Source organism: Carya illinoinensis, chromosome 7, assembly GCF_018687715.1.
Source record: "Carya illinoinensis cultivar Pawnee chromosome 7, C.illinoinensisPawnee_v1, whole genome shotgun sequence".
NCBI lineage: Eukaryota > Viridiplantae > Streptophyta > Magnoliopsida > Fagales > Juglandaceae > Carya > Carya illinoinensis.
In genome coordinates, this window is record NC_056758.1 from 38,605,627 (window position 1) to 38,622,334 (window position 16,708).

Sequence of the window (16,708 nt, forward strand, 5' to 3'; positions counted from 1 at the left end):
TGTGTATTTATTTTAAAATATAACGTTCATTATGAACACAAATTACTTTTTATGTAGATTTTAAATTTATTAATTTTTTAAAAAAGAGTACGTGACATTTACGTACTGTAAAGATTATTTTTCAATTATTTCATAAGCGTTCGCATTCAAAATAATGAGAAAGCACGCTGTCATATTATATTAAAAAATAAAAAATCTATTAATCATTAAATTAGTTTTTATTTTTCAGAAGAGTGTGATAACTTATATTCATAGTCAGTAGAGTGCGATTTATAGAAATTAAATAAGAGGGTTTGGTTGGGTTTAGAAAGTATTTCAACTAATTTTATCTTATTTAATTTTTATAATTTTTTTAAATTACTAAATAAAATATAATAAAGAATTTAACTTTTTAAAATTTTAAAAATAAAAATAATATTATAATAATATTTTATTTAATTTTTAACTTTTATTTAATTTTAACTCATCTTTCCTCGTTATCGTGTAATATATATGTTATAGCCTGGAAGGCCAAACTAGCTCATGGAATGAGATACATGCAGCCGATCACCGAATCAGAGCATGCGTGCTTCGTACCTTAAACCTGATAATTGAAGAAGATGAAATTTATGCATGGTGCCATCTGGAGCTGGATATATGGTTTTAGAATTCAAGAGTTAATTGTGAGTTGGGGGACGTTACAATCCGGCACCGACTAACAGCGAACCGGACGTACTGCATGTAGGCAGATCCATGGACAAATAGTCTACTAAACAGTTCGATCGAACATCTTTTGCGTCAGTAGTCCTAAAACATTGTATTTTGTTGTCCATCATTCGCAAAACTATAATGTAAAGCACAATCCTACCGCACAAAACGACACCTAAAAAAACTGCTACCAACCCATAGACTTCTCACTTTAGTACTACAAGAACAAATAAAAGAACTGCTAACAACCCCCATATATAACAGAGCAGAAGAGGTGTGGGTAAGGCCTGTTCAATTCGGAAGCCGACACTGTCTTATACAAAAATTCCAGAATCATGCAGCAGCTTCAATATCCATGTGAAAAAGCTGACTTAATAGTGAAATATTTTGAGAAAATAGAATAGTTGTGTTTCCAAACGAGTCATGTACCTACATCAAAAGCAATGTTTGATCGATGCATATTGTGTAATCAATTATTTTATCACCTAATTAAAGTCATTATCGATGCTAATAATTTTAGGTGTCTCTTTGTTCCTAATTTCCAATGGGGAGGGCTAGCTCATGTTTAGTTGGGGACTTGAGCAATGCGGCGGTTGAGGGAAAACGTAAGGTGATGGGGGAAGCAGGGGAAGAAACTGGTACATTATGGCATACAGCTGGTGGTCATTGTTCCGTTGGGGTCCAGGTCAAACAGCCCCTTAAAAGCGGTGTCTTAGACTCTTAACTGTTGCTAATAATAGCCTCGTAATCCGGAGTTTTCCGAATATTTACCCCTTCAAACCAATAGGAAAAAGCTGTTTTCATCTTTCACAAAAAAGTGCTCATCAAGAAGATAAATTATCCTCTTGGGGGACAAGACTGTATACCGTTTTACTGTTTTTGAGTTTTTGGTGTTTTGGGTAATGGAACTACCATATGCATGAATGATGTCCTCCGACTAGACTGGAATCTGGGTGACCGTCAGTTCATGGATAAATTAAATATTGCATGCCCGGAATTACCCATATACTTGGTAAAAACCAATTGTTATCAGCTATCATTCATCGTTTTTTTAATCTTCGGGGCTTAGAAGTTTCCGAGTTTTGGAGAATATATCTGCTATAAAGTCTATACGTAGTTTTCTTCCAACTTTTTCTCAGCAAATTTTCTTCTTTCAAATGAATGGCTGTGACAAGTTTTTCTGAAAGAGACCGCCACTATAGACAACTAAAAACACCATCGTTTTCTATATTTTTGCTAAGCACCAACTCTTGTATGATGTCTGTAGGCAGGTCGGCTATGTCAAAAACAAAATTCATAATCAATGACAATTGACAAATGCATGCTTTTCTTCTTTGGGTGGGCGATTTTCTTTTGAAAAGTGACGTCGACCTCACAAATTGCCATGACTTAATTAATATATTACTTAACGTGACATGTTAAATTATAAATAACGTATCATACGAAGTCATGCTGAGTTTACTTTTATAGAATTTCTTCATAACTAAAGTATTTATCATTTGTTTAATCCAAGTAATCTTGTATGTGGAAGAATTGGCATGCATTAACGAACCTATGCAAGTTATTGAAGACACCATAAGGCTTGAGAGGCTTTTTTTTTTTTTTTTTTTTTTTTTTTCAAACAAAGTCTACTTCTATTAATAAAAACCCAGCAAAACAAGCAAATGGCACCCATCAGTAGGCGCAGTGAGGCATCTTATTACTACTGACCACATAATATTGTAGTCTTTTACATATATCACTCTTAGCTGTAAAACTTCCAATTTTTCCTTCTATATGATGTGGACATTATAAAATTCCTTGAGATTATGCTTTATGCATCTTTTTATTTATAGAGGGAGTATTATTATTATTATGTTTTTGTTACTCTTCCTTTAAAATCTTGAACCTCCCTTTCCCTCTCAAAAATCCCAAAGTTATCAAGTTGGTTTCTTGGAAGCCACTCCATGAGGCTGTGAATTTATATATATACACGTTATTCAGACTCTGCCTTCCATAAACCATCCTTCCCATACAAGCCTTCTTTTGATTATCTTCTCTGTTTTATCATTCTTTCCGGATTCCATCGATTTCTTTTGTGATTATCCATTCTTCAATGATTCTTCTTTCACTTGTGTACAACCTTCATGTTAGATTAATGAATTTTACAGTATCTTGATTCCTGCTTGTGTTTACGAGTTTGTTAGCCAATTCTAGAGCGCCATGGCAGAAATGGCAAAGCACAGGGTGAATGGTGAAGTCGGTTGTGGTTTTATGGGAGGGATCTTCCAACGCCTGAGCTTCTGGCCGAGAAGAACTTCTGTGCATTCATTACCGCCGATCAGTGGCAACGATATATTGAGGGTTCCAAGTACTGATAATTCCAAGAGGCAGAGAAGCAGCTCCGGCGAGTCTGCTCGCATAGCATCCAATTCAAGCGACACTGCACCAAAAATCAATGAAAAAGCCTCGACGAACTGTGTCTCGGTCCATCCCAGGCCTTCAACTTCTCACAGAAGAGTTCAAGGTCGAAGACTTTCCGATGCTGCAAGAAGTTCGACATCATCTTCCACTAGTTTAAGCCAGAGAAAGATGTCCAAGTCCCCGGACTCGGGCGATGAAAGAAAGCCAACGAGAGAGTCCTCTGGCAACTCTACGGAGATTACTAGGATGATCACAACTGATTCCCTGCAATTATGTGAAAGCAAAGCCCTCGTTCGAGCAACCTCAAGCAATGTAATGCTTTTAGGCCACGTGGGCAACTTGAGGCAAACAGGGCCATTGAAGTCGCAAGGAAATAACAGTCCCAAATCGAATGCCACTGCCAAGACCGAGGGTTACCTTTCTAGAAATCTTCAAGAGAGAAGCTCCATGACTAACCCCAAAAATGGGTTCGGGAAAATCGGCGGCAATGCAATTATGGGCAACATTGTAAGGAAGAATAGTGACGAATTTAGACAGTTTGGAGGTGTGGTGAATAAATTCGATCCTGAGGCGTTCAAGGCCATTGGAAACGAGGCATATAAGCTGGGCAGATTTGAAGAGGCGTTAGCTTTATATGATCGAGCAATCGCTCTCGATTCAAACAAGTCATCCTATCATTGCAACAGGAGTGCCGCTTTGATAGGTCTAGGCCGGATTGTGGAGGCCATCTTCGAATGCAAAGAAGCTATTCTAATCGAGCCTTCATATCACAGAGCTCATCATCGTCTGGCAAAACTATATCTCAGGTATTCAATGGATATTAATTGAGGGCACCATTTTTTACGAGTGTAAGTGTAAAAAATCCTGTAAGAGAATTCATCAAATAGAAAAGAATATGAATTTGTGCGTCATGCAGAGTAGGAGAAACAGAGAAAGCGATACATCACTACAAACATTCAGGCGCCTATGCTGACTTAGAAGACATGGCCCAAGCTGAGACTGTTCGAAAGCACCTCAGCAGGTGCACGGAGGCTGCCGAGTTAAAAGAGTGGAGTACTCTGCTAAACGGCACCCGGTCTGCAATATCTTACGGTGCTGACTCAGCACCACAGGTTAGCTCTCTTCCTGGAGATCATTATTTCCCAAAATTTGGATGATATTTTTGCTAATATAAATGCTATAATCCCCACCTTTGGTATTCTAATTTATTATCAAAATACGCACGAAGGTCTACGCTCTACAAGCAGAGGCATTGCTAAGCCTCTGTAGACACGAAGAGGCCCAGGCTACCTACCAGAAAGGACCGAACTTCAAGACTGATTTTTGTATCAAATTATTCGGGCCCTCGTACAGTGCTTACATCATGATGATTGAGGCACGGGTTTTCTTGGCAGCTGGCAGGTTAGTTGAAGTAAATTACACTGAGAAATTGGTTCTAATGGAATCTTAATGTTGCTAGATACATCTTTTTCTTTCTCTTTTTCTTTACCTTTTCTCCCGGGCATTTTAATTAACTGTGCAATTAGTGCGAGAAATCTGCCCGCCTTTGAAGGGTTGAACTTGTGCCTTTAACCTGACCAGGGACACAAGCTGTTCCATCTTTTCTTTACAGTGGTACGTCTTAATTACCAAGTAAAGAATACGCAAAGGAAATGATATCAACTTGTTCCCTTTAGATTGGGAATATTTATAAGTCTTATATGTTCCCCGGGCAATATTTGACACGTGGTACAAACCCAATTTAAAATTAGCAAAGTAAGATTGAGGCGTTTGACCCATTTAATTACATTACTTGGATTTGGATTTACCTATTTACAATTCGAATTCAAGTTGACACAACCTAAACTTAACACGCCGCATTCAAAATCAATAATTTTTTACTCAATGAGCCAACTTAACAAGAATTAAATACAAAATTAGGGGGTAGTCGTTGACGCCTCAACCATTGTAATTAAATTAGTCGATCAGTGTTGACTCATATATGATGTGAACCTGATTACGGCAACGCGAGTTTTCCTCTCTACTTATATGCACCATTGAAATGCTTGGTTTGTTTTTCTTATCAAGGTTATGTAAATTACTGTTGTAGTAAGAGAATTCTCGGAGACACTTCTCTGATCAAGGAAGAATGATTGTAGTTTGGTTTTAAAGTAAATCTATTGAAAATGTAATGAGCCACGTCCAAACAATTTGGCTGAACCTCAACTCAGTCAAAATTGCACGAGCACCAATCATAATCTAAACAACACAGAATCTATATTAATCTAAAGTGTAAGTTTATGTATTGACAGGTTTGAGGATGCTGTGGCAGCATCTCAACATGCAGCTAGACTTGATCCAAGCAGCAAGGAGGTGAATGCCGTGGTAAAGAGGGCTAGAGCAGTGACATCAGCTCGATTGAGTGGTAACCTGCTCTTCAGAGCATCAAAATTCTCAGAAGCATGTCTCGTATACAGTGAAGGACTAGAAAATGATCCGTATAACTCGATTCTGCTATGTAACCGAGCAGCCTGTCGATCCAAGCTAGGTCAATACGAGAAAGCCGTTGAAGATTGCACATCAGCTCTTAACGTGTGGCCTTCTTACATAAAGGCCAGGCTACGAAGGGCAGACTGCAATGCCAAGGTGACTTATTCTCTCTCATATATAAGAAGAGTTCATGCTGTTTTGCTAGCCATGCTTGCTTGCTGGATCAATACTTACTAGCTAGAACTTGCTGTGATCTTTTCTTGTCTGTGAAATTAGTTGGAAAGATGGGAAGTTTCGGTTCAAGACTATGAGATGTTGATAAGAGAGACTCCTGGGAATGAGGAGGTGGGCAGGGCTCTGTTCGAGGCACAGGTTCAGCTTAAGAAGCGAAGAGGTGAAGACATTAAAGACCTAAAATTTGGTTCAAATTTGATTTTCATCACAAGTAATGAACGGTTCAGACACTTCATAACCTCACCCGGTAAAGCATCTGGTCTTGTTTATTTTCCATTAAATATAGCTTTATTTGGTTTTGGAGATATAAGCGTTCTAGACCATAAAAGTAGACCTGTCATGTAAATGACAGGGATGTCCGTGGTGCTGTTTTGCAAGAAAACAAACCACAAGCAAGTGTTGCATGTCCTGGAGGAAGTTTGCAAGAAATTCCCATCTATTCATTTCCTCAAGGTTTGTCCAAGATAGCCCAACTCCTCTTTTCCCTTTTATTTTTTTTTTCTTCTTTCTGATTTTCAACTCAATTATATATGCGTTTGTTGATAAATCCAGGTTGAGATCGAAGACCATCCCTATCTAGCAAAATTAGAGTGTGTGGTCTCCATTCCGGCTTTTAGAATATATAAGAATGGAGCAAAGGTGAAAGAAGTTCCAGGCAATGACCGCGAAATGTTAGAAACTTCAGTCAAATTGTACAGCAGTTGAAGATATATAATTTTGTGGACAGGCATGCATGGGACATGAAACATAGCATTTTACAATGAAGGAAGGAAAGCCGAGACCCCCATCGTGTTGAAATAAATTGGGACATGAAACATAGCATTATTTTGCTGGGCATTGCACACAAAGTAAAATTAGGGAATCGGCTCGGCGATAAACTAAGATGCATGGAGGAGAAAATTTAAGAGCATTCTTCGAATTTCAGTTATTTTATCTTCTCGCTTTTGAATCATGTGTATGCAGCCCTATATATACTCTCCCTACCCCCATATGTTTCGCCCCATAGCAAATGAGATTTTCTTTGGCCAATTAAATTTCTATTCACGTGTGAAAATAAATATTGCTAATTTGCTAGTAATTAGTGGTTTGATGGAGCTTGGCAATTATTATATTATTATACTCCTAGCATATGCATGAAGATAAATGATGAGTAATGCTATATACAATATTTTAAAAAGAGTAGGGTCTATTATATTAAAAAGTTAAATTTTTTTCTTTCATATGAGTCCTACAAGAATTTACTTTTTTCAAAATGATTACACGATACTTATGCACTTATGATTGTAAATATTATTTTTCATATTTATGAATGTAAACCTCTGTCGTCCATACCTTCAAATTATCTAATAACTTTTGAAGATCAACGGAGCATCATCCCTATAATAATATTGGACGATTCTTTTATTTTGATCCAAACTTTGAGATTTAAAATAAACATAATTTCTTTATTTCCATTCTATGGTTGTATAGAATTCCAATTTACAAGAGAGACTCCATTATCCAATGTAAAGCAGTCGATTATAGTGTCCATTTCGCAGCTATGGGCTTGGAGGCCGACATTCAGAACAATTTGCTGCTAGGTAAGACCTTCATTAGACTCGAATGGGCTTGAAAGGACGGGTTCAACGTTTTTGGGCTTAAAGGCCAATATTATGAACCATTGGGTTCTGGGTAAGACCTATGTTGGGCTCGAATGGACTTGAAATGACGGGTTCACATTGCTACCGGACGCCAATTAGAAACATAAATAACAAAACTTTAGGTCTTTCATTTCCATTTTTTTTTTTCGAAGTCTTAAGAATCCTAAGTTATATACTCAAAAACTAAAAATAAAAACCCTAATTTATGCACTTCATAGCGAAGCTAACAAAATTAATCAACTCTGAGACTAGAAAAGCACTACAGCTTGAAGATTTATAATAAAAATATTCTTACTCTGTAAAGAGAATTTAAACACAAAGTGACAGAGAATGTACAAGGAAGCAAAATCTTCTCTGGGAAAGAGGAAAGAAAAAGCTGTACAAATCTGATACAAGTTTCATATATCACAGCAGGAATAAAGATAACAAAGGTTACTGCAAATGGGGACTGGTCGTTGGATTTTCCAAGTTCCCACACATGATCTCATAGGAACAGGAAAAAAATAAAGAAGTAAAAACAACCCACACAAATATTAATATTGAGCAGGATAGAATAAAACTTGGGAAAGAACTATAGCTAAAATAGATAATTAAGTCACCAAGATTATCATCTTTTCCAACTTCGACTCCTTGAAAATGGATCTCTCATTCCACCACCAACCCATGTCTCCTTTGCTATATCGGACGAAATTTTGTAGAAATCGGTATCGTATTTCATCACAACCGTGTTTTCTTTCTTCGTTCTCTTCTCTTCCTCCATTAAACACTTTAAACTCTTTGCTTTTCTTACTTCTTTTCCAGTACCTTCTTCATCTTCATCTTCATCTTCCTCCTCCTCCTCGTTTTCTTTCTCTACCAACCAGCCTTTTTCTGGAGCAGATCTACAGCGCATAAGCATCAGAGCATTTGGCGGAGGAACAGCAGATGCAGCAATAGATTCATCATCATACGTCCTCTTTGTCTCTCTTTTCACTTGTTTGCACAACTTATTGTTTTGATTTTCCTGTAAAACCATGAACCATTTCGAGAAGGCAGTTCTCGAAGTCTCATTGCCATCACTTCCCTCAGTGCCCAAGTGATTGTCTTGGCATTCTCCAATCTCTTCTTCATCATCTTCATCCTCGGTAGTGATATCTGACTCAGGAAAGCTCCCAAAGCACCGAAAATCAAATCTTATGCTTCGTAAACACGTCAAGAATTGCATAATATCTTTCTTTAACCCAAGAGCTTCAAGCCAACCGGGTCGCTTTTTATGTTTTCTATTGTTGTGAATTCTTTCAATTTCTTCCATGACTGATTGCCAGCTTTTGCATGAACTCGTCTTGGGCCTGACCTTGATCTGCCCGGCACAGGTGACTTTCGGGGAAGTAGGTTCGGAGATCTCCGAGCCCATTGGCTTTGTTTTGGCCCATAGCAGAGGACTAGCTTGGCCACCACCTCTGGTGCTCGCTTTCTTAACGTGATGGTGGTGGTGATGATGGTGGCTGTGGTGGCGCTTGTTCGGCTCTGAATGTCTTGCTGGGCTGCATAGTGGCTTGGGCATTAGGGTTAGATGGGCACGAGAAGGAAAACATACTAAAAGATCTGCCGAAGGAGCTGCTTTGGCTTCTCTCCCCTTCATGGCAACTCCTTTCTTCTTTTCCTTCTTTCTTCGTTTCTTCTTCTTCTTTCTTTTCTGTCCCCTAGCTGTCTCTTTCTTTTGTAATTAGACCTCCAGCTTGATGAACTGCATATGTCTTTTGGGTATTTTTGTATCGAGGGTGAAATGGCTTTTAAAAGAAAGAAGGGACAGGGGAAGAGAGGCTGACAGCTTTCTTTTGCTTTTGCCTTTATGTTGTGTGCTTCTCTTTACCATCTGTCTGTTCATTTTTCTAGCACTCCTTTTCGCTCTCCTTTAAAATGGGGTCACAGGAGGGCTAGCTTTCTTCCCTATACTTTCTTCTGAAATGCTTGCTGAAACATACTAAAAAATATATAAAGAAAGGAGTAGGGGGAAAGTTGAACCACGAGCCATGTTTCATAATCCAATCATACTCTCAAGTTGGGAGCCCATGCCAGTGATGCTCATGCCCTATTCCTGGTACCCACATGTATGCCTGCGGGCTGCAACTACCGATCGAATCGTCCCTCGTATGGAACCCACCATATTTGCTTCCTGAGTTAGCAAAAAATTGGGCTAGCCGGGGGGGAGTGCTGAGGTCAATGCCTATCGATTGGAATATCAGAGCTAGCATAATTGATAAAGCAATATTACTCTTCGTAGTAAATTTTTGTTATTTTTAATCATATTATTAGCGAAATAATACATTAAGTTTTTCTGTAATTGATGAGAGGGTATAATCCTAAATTATAAGATGGGTAAAAGTTGGAGACTATTTAATAAATGTAGATGCGAATACAAGGACATAAAAGGCACACCGAAAGTCCTGAAAGGGGAAAACTCGTAACTAAAGTGTAAGGATGCCATAATGAAAGGGGGGGGAGTAATGCACTCGAGAGCACGGGAGATATGGGCCCCCCACCCCCCAAGACCTCCACTACACGTTGCTTTAGGATTAAACTTCTTTACTTTTGTTTGGGACCTTCCACGAGGGAAGTCTCATTGGGTACTCCCACTCTCTTGTCTATGATTTATATTCGTTATTATCATATGATGGATTATGTTTGTGTAAGAGATTGCGAGAGATATTGCTTTCTGGGGACCTATAATATAAATATACACACACACACACACACATAGCATCAAAAATTTCTACGTAGTTTCTCTTTTGTTTAAATTTTAATGTATGGAAATCGAGTTTGATGTTAAATTGCCATATAACTACAAGAAACTAAGGCAGAAATTAATTTAAACTAAACTTCTGCTAAGCCTTTGATCACATATGTACATATACAATTGCTTGTAAATTTCCCTAAAACGTTTAGAAAACCCTCAAAGATAATTGTAAATTGATGGGGTTTGCTCAAATTGTTGAAAGTACAAGCCATTGCAGTCGCTATATATATATGTACAGTTTTTTTATAGCCCTCTTCCATAGTAGCCAGGGTCTAAAACATAGTTAGGCGAACCTTATAGTCAATAAACGTGCGTAGGTTCCCTTGTCATTGATATTCAAGCTAAATAAGCAGCACTGCAATTTGATTGGCTCGTAAATTAAGCTCAAATGTCGGTATGGTATGACTCTGCTATATATAGCTAACGCATAACTCTAATAAACTTTCTAGTCTCAGATGTTTTAGATCCAATCTGCAGCCACACGCGCCACCACCATTGGTAGTGGTTCTTCGCCAGTGTATTGGATTATTTTTGAGTTGTTATTTTTCTATTTTCTTCCTTTCTTTAACCGGCGATCAAGACGAAGTAATTGTGATAGTCTTCTACAATTGAACCAGATCAACAAAATGTAGTGCTCCCTTCTTGACTGCGATAATTAAAGATATATAGTTTGTGTTTTCAAGCTATATTAAAACCACTTTTAAGCGGCTTTTCTATGTGAGAATAAGTTAGAGCCAATCTTTTGACGAGATAATTTATTTTGTTGTTCTTTTTTTTAGTTATACTCCTGCTTATTTTGGTATGACTGCCAGAGACTTCCATCTCACTTAATTTTATAACCCCTTAATTTATCTATAAAATGCTTTACTAAAAAAAAAAAAAAAATACTGCACCCTTCAATGCCATTAATGCGCATTGGCACAGCTGATACATTTAAGTTCGTGTGCCAACAAAGCTTCCATCCTCTGATCATGCCAAAATATGGATCTGAAGGCAGTAAAAGTGAATAACTTCATTAAAACAGCAAAAATTGTCGACAACAACATTCTTTACTGTTGTCGCTACCAACCACAACTCTACTTTGAAGGAATATTAGATATAATCTTACATTACACAAGTTTTAAGTTTTATTTTTATTTTTTGTAAAAAAAATAATTTTTTCATATTAGTTTTAAATTTATTTATTTATTTTTAAATAGAGTTAACAAAACTTACACACTTTAAATTTACAAATATCAATTTTTTCTGCTTAATTTGCTATGCTTAAGTCATTTTATTTAACTGTTCCTCCTTGACTTCGTCAAGAAATATGGATGGCATGGACCATTAATCTATTGTTTATTTGTTTATTTATTTTGTTCCATATATTTTTATAGAATGAAATGTAAGTTTGTACTTGCACTGCATCTTGTTTAGTTTTAAAAATGAGATAAGATGAATTGAGATTAAAATTAAAAATTGAATAAATATATTAAAATATATTATTTTAATATTTTTTTATATTAAAATTTTAAAAAATTAAATTATTTATTTTATTTTATAAAAAAATTAATTTTTTAATTATAAATTTTATTATTTTTTAAAGTGATTGGATGATATTTATAATTTTACGATTATATATAAGAGATACGTTGGGCGGGGAGAAGCCCTGCCAATGAAACGACAAGTTCAGTTTTAAATAATAGAAGTGTTATAGTATATGAAGCTGAGTAGATGACATCAAAGACAAAGGATTCCATTCTATGATTTGGCGCTGCAGCCCTATTCCTAGTCTCTTCACTATTAGGTTCATGGGACCATTTTGTCAAAAGTGAATCTGCCCAATGCACTCAATAGTCCTTAAAGAAAAGTAGCTGAAATTAACAGGGCCTAATTCATTTGAATTTCAATCAAATTTCTTTCAGCTAAATATAAAATGATGGGAATCAGTTTGCAAATATGGTCAAAAGCTCCCACCTACACACCAAAAACAATACACTTTGCCTAACCGTTGCATAAAGCTGATGATGTCTTGGACTCTTGGTGGCGTTGAAGAAATTAATAGGAAAAAGTAATAATTAAAGGAAATAACGTGTTTCAATTATCCTAACGTATAACATCGACAATCCCAGCTTTACCCATTTTGCATTGATCATCCACAATTAAAGGAACCAATATTCTTTGCTCATTGCCTCTTTATGCAGCCCATTGTTAACATATGATTTCGAGACCCAGATGCTAAATGTCCCATCATTTTCCTTTTTAAATCTTAGTTATAGTACGGTTTCTTGAGATCATTTTTTTTTAATGAATTAAGTTACTGCATGCCTAAAAAAAAAAAAAAAAAGATACTGCATGCCTCCATAATTTAATAATGATAATAATTTTTATTTTATCTATATCTATTATGTGAAGTGTCTGTCGGTGGTCTTGAACTTTTCTTAATCGAAAAAAGTAGTTCAAGAGGTGAGACTTTTTCTCACATTTATAAACTGACCACCAGCCATTTCCATAACGAATATGGAATAACTTCAACAATCTCCCCCTTACACATTAAGCACCGGATTGGAGCAGTTATAATCTGTTTCTCCTATAGACTGTTGAGTTAGCCTGAGGTTTTTAATAAATTTAAACTTTAATACCAGTGTTAGGTGGTCTTGGGTCTTTCTCAACCCCAAATACAAAACTCAAGAGATGAGACTTTATCTCATACTTATAAACTGACCAATGACTACTAATCTCTTCCACAACCGATGTGTAATAACCCCAACAGTGCTTAGGTTTGAAAAGAAGTAGAATTCTTTTGTTCATTAGTCTAACATTATACACTTGTCGAGATAAAAAAATAAAAAATAAATAAAAATAGGTACTAATTGTAAAACTACATAATAGAAAATTTGTTAAAAATAATATTAAACCAAGAATTTAATTTTATTATTATTTTGGTTTGATTTTCACAAACTCACAAAATCTCATTTTTCTCCCTTCCCGGTCTCCTTTTATTTAATACGTTATTTTCTATCAACAAATACAATCAATAGCTCATAGGATAGAATCATCATCAGAGATGAAACTGTTAAAAGGAAATTAAAACCAGGCAACTGCCTTATACTTTTCTTAGCAATCGGGGAAGTTTCCAAATTCAACCTCGGTTAAGTTTCCAAATTCAACCTCGGCTTCTAAGAATCTTCCTTGTAAGCTCTTCACACTCTTTCACCGTTGATTGCTTGATCTCTTGAGCATCGATCAAGAAAAATCTTTTGAGTGAATTGAAGCAGTGCTAGGCTATAGAATTTTTTTGTTTTTCCTTTTTTTAATCATTCTTAAATATTGAAAAAATAAAAATTTATAACCGATCACATTTAGTAAACCTATTTACAATTCATATTATCATTTTTTTTTTATAAATTTATACACCAACACAATATTTCTATACGAAAAGATGTAGATATTTAGGCCCAATTCAGTTAGCCGAAGGAAGAAAAGTCATGTTCGGCCCAGTAAATTAGGCCCGTTAATTTTGGTCCTTTGTTCGAGCGGATTCATGGGATGGGGCGAAGCCTTGTGGAGCCCCATTTTGAATCGATAACGTGTTGATTGAGGCACCGCCCATCACAACAACAGCTCGAGTTAAAGACAACAGCTCTGAAAATGGCGCTGCGGTGTCGGCTCCAAAACCCTAATGTCAACGAAGTGGTTCGTCTTAGTATGGAGGGAAAAGCTTATCGGGGTTCGCATTGCTGTAAGTGTAAGAGGTGAGCTTGGATTGTTCGAGTTCTAAATACTACAATTTTACTATCAGATGCCTATGATTTCTTCTTCAACACTCCCTTCACTAAAGAATTGTTAGGAGTAGAGATGAGACTAATAAGAATCTGCAAAAGCCTTGTCTCACTCTCTCTACAAAACCCTCTGCCGCATCTCCACAAAACCCCAACTCTCTCCTGCTCAATCTCTGTGTTATATTTCTCCTCCTCTAAACCCAAGAAATCAACATCCACTGTAACAGTACTGGACTACTTGATCAATCAGCACCAATTCTCCCCTGAAGCTGCTCTGAAAGCTTCATCAGCCTTTACTTACCTGAGAAATCCAGAAAAGGCGGATTCCGTTCTTTCGTTCTTCAAGGAGTGCGGTTTCTCCCAGACCCATATCGAGCATGTGGTTAAGAGAATACCCAAGGTTCTCTCTGCCAAACTTGCCGTTACCATCAAACCCAAAATCAAAATTTTCCAGGATTTGGGCTTTGCACCCGATGACATTGCCGAGATTGTATACGGTGACCCGTGGATTCTCACTCGGAGTGCCGGTAATCAGATTGGACCCTCAATTTTGGTGTTGAAGAGTATTCTGGGTTCCAATGAAGACATCGTTAGGGTCTTAAAGTCTTCAGGGTGGTTTTTGAAGCATGATTTGGATAAGACTATGATGCCCAATATTGAATTTCTGATGCATTGCGAAATTAGTTCTTCGCAGATCGTAAAATATTTGTTTAATTTCCCGAGGTTTTTTCTGCATAAGCCGGAGAGCATTCAGGCTTTCGTTAAAACGGTTGATGGAATGGGGTTTGATAGAAAATCTAAGATGTTTCTTTCTGCCATTCGGACAGTGAGTTCAATGTCAGAAGAGAATTGGGAGCTCAAGCTGGAACTTTTCCGAAGTTTGGGGTTTTCGGAAAAAGATATTCTTGATGTGTTTAGGAGGGTGCCTCAGGTTTTTGCCATATCCGAGAGGAAAATTAAGGAGGTAACTGGGCTCCTGTTTAGCGCCCGGAACGTAGATATCTCGTATATTGTTGACCATCCAGAATTGCTTATTTGCAGCGTTGAGCGCAGGTTAAAACCCCGTCTACGAGTTTTGGAGATTCTGGAAAAGAAAAATGTGCTTAAAAGGAAACCTCGTTTAACTACAGTCTGCAAAATCCCCGAGAAGAATTTCTTAAACAAATTTGTACTTCCTTATTCAAAAGAACTTGCGGAGCTAAATGAGGCTGGTGGGGGTTCATACACAATTGGATGCCTACAGTGATGAACATCTTCAGGAGGGCGCTATTCAAATCAATGTATGATCTTTGATGTCTTGGCTAATTCATTTAGTAATGCTTATAATTGGCATGCATGGCGAGTTCAGTTTTGGAAGAGCCATAAAAAAAATTAGAATAATTTTTTGTTGATCGGTAAACAACAAAGATTAGAATGATGATGTGTAATTAGGTATCCTCTTTTAAGCAGTATCTCTGCCTTGTTCTCTATAATTTTATTTTAAGCTGAAAGACGACGAGATAACTTTCATAATCTCTTTTGGTCAATTTCAGTTATAAATAGATGCTTAGTTTTCTGCAATTTCTTCAATATGGGCCCTATGTTCAAATAGAGCTATCGCTGCACGAGGAGGGCATCTATATAGTTGGTTACTTTATACGTTATTTCATTTTATTTTGTTTGCATTTGTCTCTATGATTTTTATATAAACAAATTTCACCAAATGAAATGTGTACTGCAGGATGCAAAATTTTCTTATTTATATAATGCCATATGTATGGTACAGAACACTCATTATTCATGCGACCCCTATAGCGAGCATTTAACTGAAGCACAGGGTGTGTAAACATTTAGAAAGCCCATTAATGTAATTATCATTCGCTGTATGAATAGATGCTGGTGACTCGGTGAGCTGTTTTGAGAGGCTGTGGCTTTATTATGAGCAAACACACGAGAATTAAGAAAATACTCTAGTCTTGAAGTTTCAATTTGGGCACTTTCATGAGGAAGAGCAATTTTCAGTTGTTTGATATTTAATGCTTTTTTCTTGTAGGATTATAGAGGATTACAACGTGGCAAGTTGGCAACTAGGAGAACTGTCCTTGTACTGAATGAGATCTCCTCTAACTAGGGATGATTCTTTTGCTAAATTGTTGTCGTTCTCTGTGAGCTTACTGTCTTGATATACTTCTATGTTTCTGTTCAAAGGTGATCCATCTTCCGTACAAGTTGGATTGTTCCTTCATTTGCCCCTTTCCATCATTATCTTACTACCTTATCGATATCTCAAATGACTTGTGTGCTATTACCATTACAGTTTACAACCTTGACTCTGCATTCAATCGGGACCATATGCACCAAATTTTGGGAGTAATATCTACGCTGCTGGAGGGGATAGGTAGATGGTGTATAATGAATCTAGAAATAAAATTCCTTGTATAAATCAATTCTCATTGGGATGAACTCAGTTAATTTTGGTATCCAGTTCGATATCAGAACCAATATTTCCTCCTTAAGTAGCAACTAGATTCGCTATTTGTTTCCTGATTCAACTCCAAATGTTTGCAGCCTTCATCTTAATCTCTCCTGCTTGTCGTCCCAAGGCTTCACAGGTAGTGTATGGAGTCCGAGAGCATTAGTTGTAGTGTACTCCATGTACTTTGGAGCTCAGCTCATCCATATTGTTTCATCTCAATTATTTACACATCACTGCCTTCTCTAATTGGAAGACCATACATTCCAAATTATGCATTTGGACG

The 16,708-nt window shown here is 36.9% G+C and overlaps 3 protein-coding genes across 5 annotated transcripts; 2 read left to right on the top strand and 1 right to left on the bottom strand.

The window, feature by feature from the left end:
- The first annotated feature begins 2,465 nt into the window (after window positions 1-2,465).
- Window positions 2,466-6,887, top strand: LOC122315085 (TPR repeat-containing thioredoxin TTL1-like). The gene is made up of 7 exons (XM_043130837.1): window positions 2,466-3,896; window positions 4,007-4,202; window positions 4,319-4,491; window positions 5,382-5,715; window positions 5,836-6,040; window positions 6,146-6,246; window positions 6,346-6,887. The coding sequence occupies exons 1-7, from the start codon at window positions 2,890-2,892 to the stop codon at window positions 6,496-6,498; spliced, it is 2,169 nt and encodes a 722-aa protein (XP_042986771.1). The 5' UTR covers window positions 2,466-2,889; the 3' UTR covers window positions 6,499-6,887.
- A 923-nt stretch (window positions 6,888-7,810) lies between these two features.
- LOC122314902 lies at window positions 7,811-9,345 on the bottom strand. The gene has a single exon (XM_043130548.1). The coding sequence runs from the start codon at window positions 9,052-9,054 to the stop codon at window positions 8,041-8,043; it is 1,014 nt and encodes a 337-aa protein (XP_042986482.1). The 5' UTR covers window positions 9,055-9,345; the 3' UTR covers window positions 7,811-8,040.
- A 4,443-nt stretch (window positions 9,346-13,788) lies between these two features.
- Window positions 13,789-16,671, top strand: LOC122316918 (transcription termination factor MTERF6, chloroplastic/mitochondrial-like). Of its 3 annotated transcripts, XR_006244322.1 has the most exons (3): window positions 13,789-15,250; window positions 16,003-16,157; window positions 16,267-16,671. XR_006244322.1 is itself a non-coding variant. In XM_043133765.1 (2 exons), exon 1 carries the CDS (start codon window positions 14,047-14,049, stop codon window positions 15,214-15,216), a length of 1,170 nt encoding a protein of 389 aa, XP_042989699.1. In that variant the 5' UTR covers window positions 13,789-14,046; the 3' UTR covers window positions 15,217-15,250; window positions 16,003-16,671. The 3 variants fall into 3 exon arrangements, 2 of the variants coding, with proteins under 2 accessions (XP_042989699.1, XP_042989700.1); XM_043133765.1 differs by having other exon boundaries at window positions 16,003-16,671; XM_043133766.1 differs by lacking the exon at window positions 16,003-16,157.
- The last annotated feature ends 37 nt before the right edge of the window (window positions 16,672-16,708 follow it).